Here is a 13,057-nt window from a genome sequence, read left to right as displayed (position 1 = left end):
AGAAAGAAAGAAAGAAAGAAAGAAAGAAAGAAAGAAAGAAAGAAAGAAAGTTGTTCCTAGAAACATAAATAGGAAGCCTGGTTGAGTACACAGTTCAGTGCCCAAGACCTAAGGCAAGGACTTCATCCTAGTACCATGCCTGGTACCTAGAAGTTGCTCTGTAAATATTTGTTAAATGAATTAATGGTCTGGGGGGAAAGTACAACTTTTTTTTAAATGTTTATTTTATTTATTTATTTATTTATTTATTTATTTATTTATTTGAGAGAGAGAGAGACAGAGAGAGAGCACGTGAGCAGGGGAGGAGCAGAGAGAGAGGGAGAGACAGAATCCCAAGCAGGCTCCATGCTGAGAGTGCAGAGCTGGACTCTGGGCTCTGTCTCACGACCTTGAGATCATGACCTGAGCCAAAATCAAGAGTCGAAAGCTTAACCAGCTGAGCCACCCAGGCATCCCAACTCTTTTTAGTCTTAAATTGTTTTTGAGAAGCCCCCTAACGAGGACACTGCTTTCTTAACATGAATACAATGTAAGGAACAAGGAGCTCAGACACATGCTTACAGCTGTCGCGATGATGAGGCTCGTCAATCTGTTTCTCGCTTCCCTCCAGAACTAGTGACATCACACTAAGTACAGTTCAGTAAAAGCAGGTTCACAGTGGGTGCTCTCTGTATCAGCCAAATTTTACATAGACCTTTAAAAACACCTAACCAGATCACATTTACTATGTGAATTTACGTTTACAATGAAATAAATTACTTATTTATTTTCCTTGTAGAATGCGAGAGAGTTTATTAAAATAATCTGTCATGTATCTTTTGAAGCAGATACTTGTGATTTAAAAACTACCATCTCTCTTGATCTTTCCCCCTCAATTTGTAGGATGTTAGAGGTGTGTGGAACAGTAACTCTGTAATACTGAACTCAGATTCTTAGAGTCTCACAATATGAGAGAGTTTGGGTTTATCCAGTGGGTTCCCTGGAGCTAAGATTGGAAAACTAGAAGGAAAGGGGCTGGATTCTCTCCTGAAAGAGAATTCCCGAGATTTTTAACTTCTTGGTAGTTCACAAGCCGGGCAGTATCTGGACAGCATTTGTGTCTTAGCTGTTGAGCTCTTAGCTTTCATCCCTCCTGCCTCCCCAACTTCTTCTGTGATCTGGGCACAATGTGAGATGATTTCTGTATGTTATTTCTTTGATTTTTATAATGTCCCTGAAAGGAAGCCCTCCCAGTTTTCCAGACAAAGAAATGAAGGCCCTCAGGAGTCCTAAGAGCCAACAGGTATGAAGCTGGAATGTGAAACTTGCTCTGACTGGATCCGAACCCATGGTCCTGCCACCTAGCCTTCCTTTCCTAGGAATAACAGAAATTGGCCCACAGAGAAGTAGTAAACGTGTGGAACTCTCTGGTGACTAGCTCTTGATCATTCCTGAGAGAAGCGACAGAATGGAGTTTTCCAAGTCGAAATTGCTAAGAAGCTGCCCCAGGGTCTGGAGTGACCCTACCAAGGTATGTCACCCCCAGGGACATCCAGGCTGAGAGCCTACTGTCTCTTCTGCCCATGGCACTTTTTTCTTTTTTTAATTTTTTTTTTCAACGTTTATTTATTTTTGGGACAGAGAGAGACAGAGCACGAACGGGGGAGGGGTGGAGAGAGAGGGAGACACAGAATCGGAAACAGGCTCCAGGCTCTGAGCCATCAGCCCAGAGCCCGACGCGGGGCTCGAACTCACGGACCGCGCGATCGTGACCTGGCTGAAGTCGGACACTTAACCGACTGCGCCACCCAGGCGCCTCTGGCCATGGCACTTTTTAACTGACCAACGTGGCTATCCTTCAGCTTCTCCCAAAATGAACTCAATGATTTCTTAGCAGGCCTCTTGTTGGGTGAGATAATCCACTTGAATATTTTTTTGCTTCAGAGATATGCTGAAGTCTGTGTCTCCTGCCTCCCCCAGCCAGGTCTCCCCACAGCTCAGTTTCTTCTAACCAAACCAACTTTCTCATTAATGGGCTCCTCTGGCACACGCTTTCCCATGTGCCAATACTCTCCGCCCAGGCGCTCAAGCTAAAGACCTAAACCCCATTCTTGTGCCTTCCCTTTTTCCCACCTCTCCACTCGAAGATGCATCACATAAGTCCTGCCCCTTTTCTCCCCTAAAATACTTCTCCATTCTGTCCCCGGCCTTCGATCCAACCACCGCTGCCCCGGTTCATGCCATTGTTAAGTTTTCTCTGGACAATCCCAGCAGATGATCCAGTCCCTTCCCAAATGAGGTATCTGTTTCTAGTTTTGTGCCCTTGGAGCAATCCTCCCCAACACAGCTGCTGGAGATGGATCTAGAAATGCAATCTGATGACATCAATCGGAGTGTAAAACCTTTCTCTGCCTATAGGATTGCCCTCAGGAAAAAGTTCAAGCTCACTCATCAGACTGTGGTCCTTTGGGGCTGGCCCCTGCCCCTCTGCAGCATCGCATCTGTCCTTGTGGTCACCAACTTTGTGCGCCACACCCGTGTGCTCACAGGCTCCCCTGAATAAATAATGCAGGTTTTCATTTCTGCCTTTGTTCAAGGCAGTCCATGTGCCTGGATTGCCCTGTTCTTGGCTCAGTGAATCATTTTTTATTATAGTTGATACGTGATATTACATTAATTTTTTAGGTATATATTGGTTTGACAAATTCTTATCCATCATTTGAAAGTCATGTGAAATGACTAAAGAAAAGGACTGATAACATACAAAAATTAAAATAACAAAACACACCATTAGCAAAGCTAAAAGAAGACACAGTGGAAAGTGTATTTGTAACATATGTAACAAATGGTTTAATATCCACAATTTAAAGAGCTCTCAAAACTCACTGAGACAGCCAAACGTAAAAGTGGACAAAGGATATCAATAGATAATTGACAGATGTAAAAATGCAAATGTTTAATACAATTAAAAAAAATACCCAAACTTTGTCTAATTTGATGATAAAGAAATGCAAATTAAAAGATTTGATTCTATTTTTTTGCTTATCAGTTTGGCAAACAATAAAATATTGCTAATATCCAATATTAGTGAAAGTGAGAGCACTGTTACATACCTTTTTGGAAGGCATTTGGCAATAAAAAATTTAATTTTTTTCAAGTTTTTTACTTAAATTCTAGTTAGTTAACATAGTGTAATATTCTTTTCAGGAGTAGATTTTGGTAATTCATCACTTAATATGACATCCAGTGCTCAACACAAATGCTTTCCTTAATGCCCCACACCCATTTAGCCCATCCACGCCCCACACCCATTTAGCCCATCCACCCCCCCCCCCATCAACCCTCGGTTCTCTATCGTGAAGAGGCTCTTATGGTTTGTTTCTCTCTCTTTCTTTTTCTCCCTTCTTCCTATATGTTCATCTGTTTTGTGTCCTAAATTCCACATATGGGTGAAATCATATGGTATTTGTCATTCTCTGTCTGACTTATTTCACTGAGCGTAATATCCTCTAGCTCCATCCACATCATTGCAAATGGCAAGATTTCATTCCTTTTGATGGCTGAGAAATATTCCATTGTGGGTATATATGCCACATCTTTATCCATTCATCAGTCGGTGGACATTTGGACTCTCTCCATAGTTTGGCTATTGTGTTTGTTTATTTTTGAAATTTTTTAATGTTTTTATTTATTTTTGAAGGAGAGAGAGAGACAGAGCATGAGTGGGGGAGGAGCAGAGAGAGAGGGAGACACAGAATTCGAAGCAGGCTCCAGGCTCTAAGCTGTCAGCACAGAGCCGGATGCAGGGCTCGAACCCACAAACTGTGAGATCATGACCTGAGCCGAAGCTGGATGCTCAACCGACTGAGCCACCCAGGCACCCCAATGTTTGTTTACTTTTGAGAGAGAGAGAGAGAGACAGTGCGAGTGGGAGAGGGACAGAGAGAGAGGGAGACATAGCATCTGAAGCAGGTTCCAGTACAGAGCTCGTCGTCACATGGCTTGAACTCACTAACTGTGAGATCATGACCTGAGCGGAAGCTGGATGCTTAACCGACTGAGCCACCCAGGCGCCCTGGCTATTGTTGATAATGCTGCTATAAACATTGGGGTGCACGTACCCTTCGAATCTGCATTTTTGTATCCTTTCAGTAAGTATCTAGCAGTGCAATTGCTGGATCATAGGTTAGTTCTATTTTTAACTTTTCGAGGAACCTCCACACGGTTTTCCAGAGCAGCTGCACCCGTTTGCATTCCCACCAACAATGCAAGAGGGTTCCCCTTTCTCTGCATCCTTACCAACACTTGTTGTTTCTTGTGTTGTTAATTGTAGCCATTCTAACAGGTGTGAGGTGGTATCTCATTGTGGTTTTGATTTGTATTTCCCTGACGATGAGTGATGTTGAGCATCTTTCATGTGTCGATTAGCCACCTGGATTTCTTCTTTGGGAAGATGTCTATTCATGTCTTCTGCCCGTTTCTTAACTGGATTATTTGCTTTTTGGGTGTTGAGTTTAATAAGTTCTTTATAGATTTTGGATGGCAATAAAGATTTTAAGTTACAGACTCAGCTGTTCCAGTCCCAGGATTCCCTGTCTGTACCCTGACACCCCAAATACTAACAGAGTATGTAAGAACAAATGTCCAAGGGTATCCATTACATCACTGTTGGGTAAAATCTAGATGCCTGTCTACAGAGGAAAGGTTATACTATAGAACAGTCATTTAAAAGAATAAGATAGGCCAATGGAAAGACACCCTGCTGTTGATATGTGTATTAGTTATCTATTTCTGTGTAACAGATCATCCCAAAACATAGCAGCTTAAAACATTTATTTATCTTAGAATTTCTATAGGTCAGGAATCCAAGCGTAGCTTGGCTGCGTTGTTCTAGCTCAGAATGTCTCAGGACAGTGCAGTTAAGCTGTCACCTGGGTCTGCAGGTATCAGAAGCTCAATAGGGGCTGAAGGATCAGCCTGGATCAACCTGGTCGTTAGCAGGCCTCACATACTCGCCAGGTGGGACCCTCCACAGGTGGCCTGAGTGTCCCTATAACATGGCATCTGGCTTCCTCCAGACTGAATGATAAAAGAGAAAGAAAATTCAAGACAGAAGCTTCAGTCTTTTATAACCGAGCCTCGGGGAGTGACACCATCATTTCTGCTGTGTCCTATTGGTCACACAGACCAGCCCTGGTAAAAAGTAAGAGGGTTAACCAAAGGTGTGAATACGAGGAAGCAGAGATCTTAGGGGCTTGTTATCACAATATCTTAAAATATTATTTTTGATGTTTATTTTTGAGAGGAGAGAGAGCGCGCACACAAGTGAGCGGGGGAGGGGCAGAGAGAGAGAGGGAGACACAGATTCTGAAGCAGGCTCCAGGCTCTGAGCCCTCAGCACAGAGCCCGATGTGGGGCTCGAACTCATGAACCTCGAGATCATGCCCTGAACCGAAGTAGGATGCTTAACCAACTGAGCCACCCAGGTGCCCCACAATATGCTTTTTAAAATAGCAAATTATGGACAAATATGTAAAAGTCCTAATTTTATTATTTTTTAAAAGGGGATTCTGTTTGTGTAAATATATATACATAAAAAACTTAAAGGTTTATACCAGTACCCCCCAACTCTGTGCAGTGGGGTTGGTGTGGGGTTGGTGGTGGGGAATATTGAAGATAGCATGTTTAGTTATTGTTATAAAGTTTGTTTTCCTTTTACATACTATAATGTGAATGGGTTACTTTTTAAAAATTTATTTATTTATTTTGAGAGAGAGAAGGTGCACAGGGGAGGAGAAGAGAGAGAGGGAGAGAGAGAATCGCAAGCAGGCTCTGAGTGGAGCTCGATCTCATGAATTGTGAGATCATGACCTGAGCGAAAATCAAGAGTCTGATGCTTTAACCGACTGAGTCACCCAGGCGTCCTGAGAATGGGTTACTTTTACAATTAAAAATAATGAAATAAGAACATATTTCCTCCTCCAGGAAGTCTTCTCTGATACCCCCTTCTAAAGCTGATATTATTTCCCTCCTTAGCTGTCTCTTGTTTCTGCCACACGACCCCACTGTTGCATATGCATCATTGTGTTGCCTCACCTGCCCCTGCGAATTCCTGAGAACTAAGATGAGCGCTCATCTTTGAATCCTCTGTGGCTAACCAAGTGCCTGGCCCAAAATACTTGCTCTGCATGTTTGCCACATGAATGAACTGAAGGATTTATTTAATGCCATCAGTATGTATTAAGTAGCTCCAAAGATAATGGAGCTTGAGTCTAGACCCTTGGTACCAGTAGGTCAAATAGCTTTTTGACCTTCAGATCTACATTCTTGTTCAATTAACCTTGCTAAACATAGTATTCTTGTTTTTCCCATTTTTCTTTAGGAGATATCTAGTAATTGGTGTGGCTGATGGTATTAATTTTTTTTAAATGAAAGCCCTAATGGAAAAGAATTATATGCAATAAAGTGGAGAAAATGAACTGTTTCATGCCAATGTAGGTTTCAAATATTAAGCAAAATTTTCTTGCCTAAATGAGAAGGGTGAGATAGCTGAATCAGCCCCAAATCTTTTACCTAATGTTAGTATCACAAATGGAAGCAATTATAATTGCTGGCAGAAATGAATCATTCCCAAACTAGGTCTACGCAGACAGGTCTTTATTATGTTCACTCAAGATGGCTTAAAGAAACCATCCTTTAATTGGAATGGTCCCCAGAAGCAGAGATCTGGTATTTGCTGATTTCTTTAAAGAGTTAATCTTCAAAGTTTTTTTTTTTTTTAAATCTGAGTATACTTTGTATGCTTTGTATATATGCTTATACTACACACATGGGGTCCCTTGCTTCAGACCCGATTTCCTCAAGAAAAGAACATCCCATGAAAAACAGAATCCGTGAAGCAGCCACTAGTGTGTAACCATAGCTATTAGCAACAGAAACAAAGAATTTCCCAGGGAACCGGAAGCATAGGTTTCAGTACATTGCTTTCCAGAGGTATTCCTGGAAAGCTGACACACTGAGCCATTTGTAAGCATTTTCTTGAGTGTCCACTTGAGGGGGGGGGGCGGGAAAGTGGCCCTACCAGGCGCTGGGCACGTGAGCTGGAGGACTGGTTGAGACCTAGGTCTCTCCCACCAAAGTGAGCTCCCAGCTCCTGGAAAGCTGGCCCAGAATAAGGACTGTGGTGATGCTGCCAATACCCGATGTAAATTATTTTTCTGCTCTGGTAAAAATTGTCGCGGCTTCAACATCTGGGCTGGAATTGTCTCCTTCAGCACAGAGGTGGAAGTGTGGAGGAGAAGAAAGAATCACCAAGGAAATGGTTCGTGCATATTAGTTCGTGCAGCAGTTCAGGGTTAGGAGGTTGGGATCCTGCTGCAGGTGGGTGGATAAGAAAAGTGAACGAAAGGGAGAGGTGGTTCGAAGCAATTTGGAGCTCTCTTCCTCGCTCCCAAACCCTAGCCAAGTCCCTAATTTTTAAGCAGCGCGAAAACTGTGCCTGGCTCTTGGCTGTGATCTGGGCTGAGCGAACCCCTTTGCCGCTCCTGAGTTTCCGGGTCTAGGAGTTACTTTCAAGGGAGCGAAATTCAGATCAAAGGGTCACAGAAGCTTTGTACCCGCAGTAATTGAGAATTCCCTTTTTCTTCCGGCCGGACGAGACAAGTAAATAGTTCTCAAGTCCTGCCGGGAAGCCGACCTGCCCTGGCCGGGGGTGGGGGAGGTAGGAGGTAGGGGTTGTCCTGCTCTCCAAAGCAGTGAGTCAATGACTACCCGCTAGGCTGCGTTCGGTTCCCGGGGATCCAGAGAAAGCTACGTCCAGTCTCGGCTCTGTCTTGGTCCTGGGTTCCTGCCCCCGCTACGCCCTCTCTCCCCTGCCAACACACCCCCTCCACCTCCGAGCGAGGCCAGTGGCTCCCGCCCACCCTGGGGCACCGTCGCCCCCGCGATCCACCAAAACGGTGGATGGTTCTCCCTCCCGAGACTTAGTTTCTGCTTTTACGCTCATTTCACGGCTTTGCCCCACTTGGAACGTGTGCCCTTGCCTCCGCCCCCAGGCTACGCAGCCCGGTGAGGCCACGGACCCTCCCCCCTAAAAAAAAAAACAAAAAACAAAAAACAAAAAAAAAACCTCCCCCCACCCGAGCCACTGGAGTAATCCCAGGTCCCTCCCTGGAAGGCGCACTGACTGGGGAGCGCGTTGCCCGCGCGGGGAAGAAGCCAGCCCTAGCGCCCTAAAGCACTCCGGGGCTGGGGCCGTGGGTTCCTTCAATGTGGGGACGTTGGCGCCCGAGCACCGGGAAGCCCCGCAGCCAGCTGGCACCGACTTTTTTCCATTTCCTGGCCGACAGTTGGGCATGGTCCGGCGGCTGCGCCGGGAGGGACCGTGGATAGAAAAGCGGCTGAAGCTGCTGGTGTGGGGACGGGGGAGGGTTGCTGGGGGTGATGTCACTTGTTGCGGTTCTCGAAAACAGTGCTCGACCCTGGAGGGCTGTTGTTTCTAAAATCTTCTTTGGCTGTGCCCGGGATCCCCCAACCCGCGCTCCTGGGTTCGGGGCTGGAAAGAAGAGGCGAGCGGGAGCCTCTGGCTTTTGCGGAGGCGGGGCGGGGGGGGGGGGGGGGGCCCCCGGGGGGGGGCGGGGGGGCCCCCGAGGTGCGAGTCCGGTCCCGCGTGCGGCAGCGGCGGGGGCTTCCAGGCGCAGAGCGTCCGCCCTGACTGTGAAACCGCGCGGGACACAACCCATTCGCAGCTCGTCACATACTTACAAATCGCTGTCGCTAGGGTTCCCGCCACTCCTCTCAGACCAGCCCCCCCACCCCTGCCACTTTTCGGAGTCCCCCGCCCCCGTCACTGCCTCCCGGGAGCTGCGGGGCAGTCGGACGCGGAGCGGTGGAGCGGCGAGGACGCCTGGCTGGAGCTACCCTCTGCGGGGAGCCGGCGCCCCCTGCCCTTGGCCGCGGCATTGGGCGGGCACCCCCGCCGCCCTCGCTCCGCTGCTCCCGGCTCTCTTCTCCGCTCTCCTTCCGCAGGTCCCGGAGCTCCGCCACCGCCGGGTGCGGCGCGGCAGGCGCGATGCGGCAGCTCTGCCGGGGCCGCGTGCTGGGCATCTCGGTGGCCATCGCGCACGGGGTCTTCTCGGGCTCCCTCAACATCCTGCTCAAGTTCCTCATCAGCCGCTACCAGTTCTCCTTCCTGACCCTGGTGCAGTGCCTGACCAGCTCCACGGCGGCGCTGAGCCTGGAGCTGCTGCGGCGCCTCGGGCTCATCGCCGTGCCCCCCTTCGGCTGGAGTCTGGCGCGCTCCTTCGCGGGGGTCGCCGTGCTCTCCACGCTGCAGTCGAGCCTCACGCTCTGGTCTCTGCGCGGCCTCAGCCTGCCCATGTACGTGGTCTTCAAGCGCTGCCTGCCCCTGGTCACCATGCTCATCGGCGTCCTGGTGCTCAAGAACGGCGCGCCCTCGCCCGGGGTGCTCGCCGCGGTGCTCATCACCACCTGCGGCGCCGCCCTGGCAGGTGAGCCCGACCCCCGCCCGCCCCCGGCCCACCCTACACCACCGGACCGAGGCTACGAGGATCGCTTAGTGCCAGGCCCGCACTTCCAGTAGGGAGACCGAGGCAAAGAGAGACTTTGAATGTGGTTGCTCGGCTCGCGCACGGGACTTCTGGGACCCCGCCGAGCCTTTCCCGGCGCTCCGACTTCCTCCTTCAGAGCGTACCCCTCCCCCCAGTCCTGGCTTCCGACCCCCGCCCCTGCCTAACTAGCTATGGCCCTCTCCGCTTTCCCAGCTCACCGCCTCCCCTCTCCACCCTCCCCTCTCCTCCGCCCCGCACCCCTTCCTTCCTCCGGGAAGGGTCGAGAGCCGCCGGAGCCGGGGCAGACTGGGTTTGCAGGAGGCGGGGGCGATGAACTTCCCTGGGTCACGCGGGGCTGGAGTGGTGGGGGGCGGGGGACGATGGAAACCAAGCTTGAGCCGCCTGAGCTAGTTTAGGGTCTCTGGCCCCGCGCGAGGCTCTCCCGGCGCGAGGAGGGGTGGGGGCGGGGGTGGGTGGATTAAGACCCACGTGAGGGCCGAGCTTGAAGGACTGAGCCGGGTGGGAGCCGGCGGGAACCGGGAACCTTCACACGGAGGTCGAGAGGGAGGCGTTCGCTCGGCGACCAGCCCGCCTGGGGTTAGAAGACACTGGCTGGGGATCCGTCTTCCTTCCGCGGCCCAACAGAGCGGGGGCAGCGTACGAAGCTCCTGGGTGACCTCCGTGCCTACCCCGAGGGTATCTGCTCCCTCCGGGTCCTTTGTCGTGCACAGAACTAGACAGGGTGCCCCCCCCCGCCCCGCCCCGGATATGCAGGAAGGCGCCTCCGCTCATGCTTGGAACTGGCATTGGCTGAGCCTGGCCTCTCCGATTTATGCCCGTGGGCAGACCTGGGACGCGAACCCTGTCCACTCTCCAAGGCTAAGCGTTGCCCCAATGAATACCCACCCGCGCCAACCCGGTGTCTTCTCTTTTTCCTTCCTGCCCTGGCCCCGTGGTTCTCTGGGGCGCTCCAGGAGCCGGCGACCTGACGGGCGACCCCATCGGGTACGTGACGGGCGTGCTGGCAGTCCTGGTGCACGCAGCCTACCTGGTGCTCATCCAGAAGGCCAGCGCCGACACGGAGCACGGGCCGCTCACCGCGCAGTACGTCATCGCTGTGTCCGCCACCCCACTGCTGGTTGTCTGCTCCTTCGCCAGCACCGATTCCATCCGCGCCTGGACCTTCCCCGGCTGGAAGGACCCGACCATGGTCTGCATCTTCGCGGCCTGCATCTTGATCGGCTGCGCCATGAACTTCACCACGCTGCACTGCACCTACATCAACTCGGCGGTGACCACTAGCTTCGTGGGCGTGGTGAAGAGCATCGCCACCATCACGGTGGGCATGGTGGCCTTCAGCGACGTGGAGCCCACCTCTCTGTTCATTGCCGGCGTGGTGGTGAACACCCTGGGCTCCATCATTTACTGTGTGGCCAAATTCTTGGAGACCAGAAAGCAAAGCAACTACGAGGACCTAGAGACGCGGCCCGGGGGAGAGGAGGCACAGCCAAGTGGAGATCAGCTGCCATTCGTCATGGAGGAGCTGCCCGCGGAGGATGGAAATGGAGGGTCAGAAGGGGGCAAGGCAGCAGGTGGCTCCACTCAGAAGAGTGGGCCAGAGGCAAGGGGTGGCCCCAGAGGAGTCCCGCTGGTGGCTCGGAGTTCGCAGATCACACGCGGCCCGGAGGAAGTGAGCAAGAGGTCACTGAAGGATGCTTACCTCGAAGTGTGGCGGTTAGTCAGGGGAACCAAGTATATGAAGAAGGATTACTTGATAGAAAATGAGGAGGTACCCAGTCCTTGAAAAGGAAACGCATGTATGTATATATGTACATACGCTTATTTTATATGTTCGAGATACCATATTTTCATGAGGGGCCGCACAGTTTTATTCTTTGAGGAGTGGGGAAGGGAAGCAAAGAAAGAAGCTGAAACGCACTGGCAGCAACAGAATTAGCAGCTGCGTGAATTATTTAGCCTGAGTTTACCTGAGGCATCACAGAGACAAAGGAATGTGAAGGTGCTGAACAAAGTGAGGCGGCGGTCTCAGCTGCAGAAGGGATATGTTCAGTGCAGGCTGCACGTGAATTTTCTGTCTTTATAACCATAACCGAAGGGCGGCATGCACTAGGAGTTCCTCAACCCACCCCCTCCAGAGACGGAGTGTAGACAGGATGACAGCACTTAATAAGCTCAAAGAGGACATACGGGGATACATCTTCAGTGATAGAACTGCAGTGTTCACGGCCAGCTGAGCAAGAGTATGTTACTGAAGTTATTATGCACATGCATATATACGTACGTATATACGTATACGTACATATATACACACGTATATATTGAGTTGACGTTTACTGTTTATAGTCATCTGAAATATCAGGTTTACTCTCATTTTTCTTCACTCAAAAAAACAATTAAGTGCTGTTACTCTATTATATATTGGTAGAAAATGTTAAAGCTGTTTTGAATATATGAGTTCATAGCTTCAAACCCGAAGGTTGAAGTTGGCTTTTAGTAATTATAAAAATATTTTAAAGGTTGTTTGGGTTCATTGCTTCATAATATCTGTTATTGAATGCCATAACCTTTTGAGAAGCCAGTCTTACTGCGTCCTGTATTCTTTCAAGCAAATGCAAAGGCTGAGAAATAATTCGGTGTTCACTGAAGCCCAAGCAGAAGTGAGACCATCCAGTTAAGCCCGCTCTCCCGAGTCACCCTGCACATCCCAGACCCTGTGACAAAAACAGCAACTGCTATATTCACTTTATGATATTTTTCTATCTTAAATTTGTCAAAATAAAGTATGAGTCTCTCTGCTAAAAGATACATTGTTATACATTTGTTTTAGACACATTTGGGCTCTATTGTTGTGGTGTAGTTTGTGCCTGTCTTCAATGTGTGGTGTCTGATATCCTGTGGAGGGGCCACCCCATGGAGAAGTTCCTAAATTAGCTTGGCAGTCCACTGTAAAAGTAACAACCACCACCACCACCAGGAAAACATTCTCATTTTCCAGTCAAGGGAACTGTTACAAAGTAAAATAAAATACTGTCTCCACCCGAGGTAGGAAAAGTCCTCCACGGCCAACATCAGTTAATATGGAACCTGGGTTGTAATGGTAAAGAGCGCACCGAGAGGGAAGTCTTTCTTTCAGCTCCCTCCAGAGAGGTAATTTGAGAGAAGGCACTTTCATTATTTGCCAGCGTGTTCCTGAGGCTCTCAGATGGCAGTATCCTCTATGTTTCATTATTTTCCAAAACATCCCAACAAAACGCAAAGCAGACTCAAAAACGGAAGTCTCAGCTTCATCAGTTTGGATCCATGCTCTGGGTAAGCAAGTGGTAACTATGGCGGTTTGTGATTGGTGCTGGTTTATTGGTTGTCACAGGCAAGTCATCATTTCCATAGATACCTCTACAAGCCATTTAAGATGTAAGAGCCCTCATATGTCTGCCGTTAAAGACGGTTGGCTAGGGTTAGAATGACTTCTTTAAGACGAAGCATGAATT

The 13,057-nt window shown here is 49.3% G+C and overlaps 1 protein-coding gene across 1 annotated transcript; it reads left to right on the top strand.

The window, feature by feature from the left end:
• The first annotated feature begins 8,732 nt into the window (after positions 1–8,732).
• Positions 8,733–12,372, top strand: SLC35D3 (solute carrier family 35 member D3). Its single transcript, XM_040449075.1, has 2 exons — positions 8,733–9,488; positions 10,523–12,372. The coding sequence occupies exons 1-2, from the start codon at positions 9,050–9,052 to the stop codon at positions 11,350–11,352; spliced, it is 1,269 nt and encodes a 422-aa protein (XP_040305009.1). The 5' UTR covers positions 8,733–9,049; the 3' UTR covers positions 11,353–12,372.
• Positions 12,373–13,057: the final 685 nt, after the last annotated feature.

This window comes from Herpailurus yagouaroundi, unplaced genomic scaffold (assembly GCF_014898765.1).
Source record: "Herpailurus yagouaroundi ecotype Mexico unplaced genomic scaffold, PumYag 198, whole genome shotgun sequence".
NCBI classification, from domain to species: Eukaryota; Metazoa; Chordata; class Mammalia; order Carnivora; family Felidae; genus Herpailurus; species Herpailurus yagouaroundi.
Note: the sequence above shows the minus strand (reverse complement) of the source record. Positions and strands in the feature narration are given on the sequence as shown.

Excerpts from the sequence above, each read along its gene's own strand:
- SLC35D3 (XM_040449075.1), top strand. The coding sequence starts at position 9,050 with ATGCGGCAGCTCTGCCGGGGCCGCGTGCTGGGCATCTCGGTGGCCATC. Across the intron at positions 9,489-10,522 it reads CTGCGGCGCCGCCCTGGCAG|GAGCCGGCGACCTGACGGGC; the intron begins GTGAGCCCGACC and ends GGGGCGCTCCAG.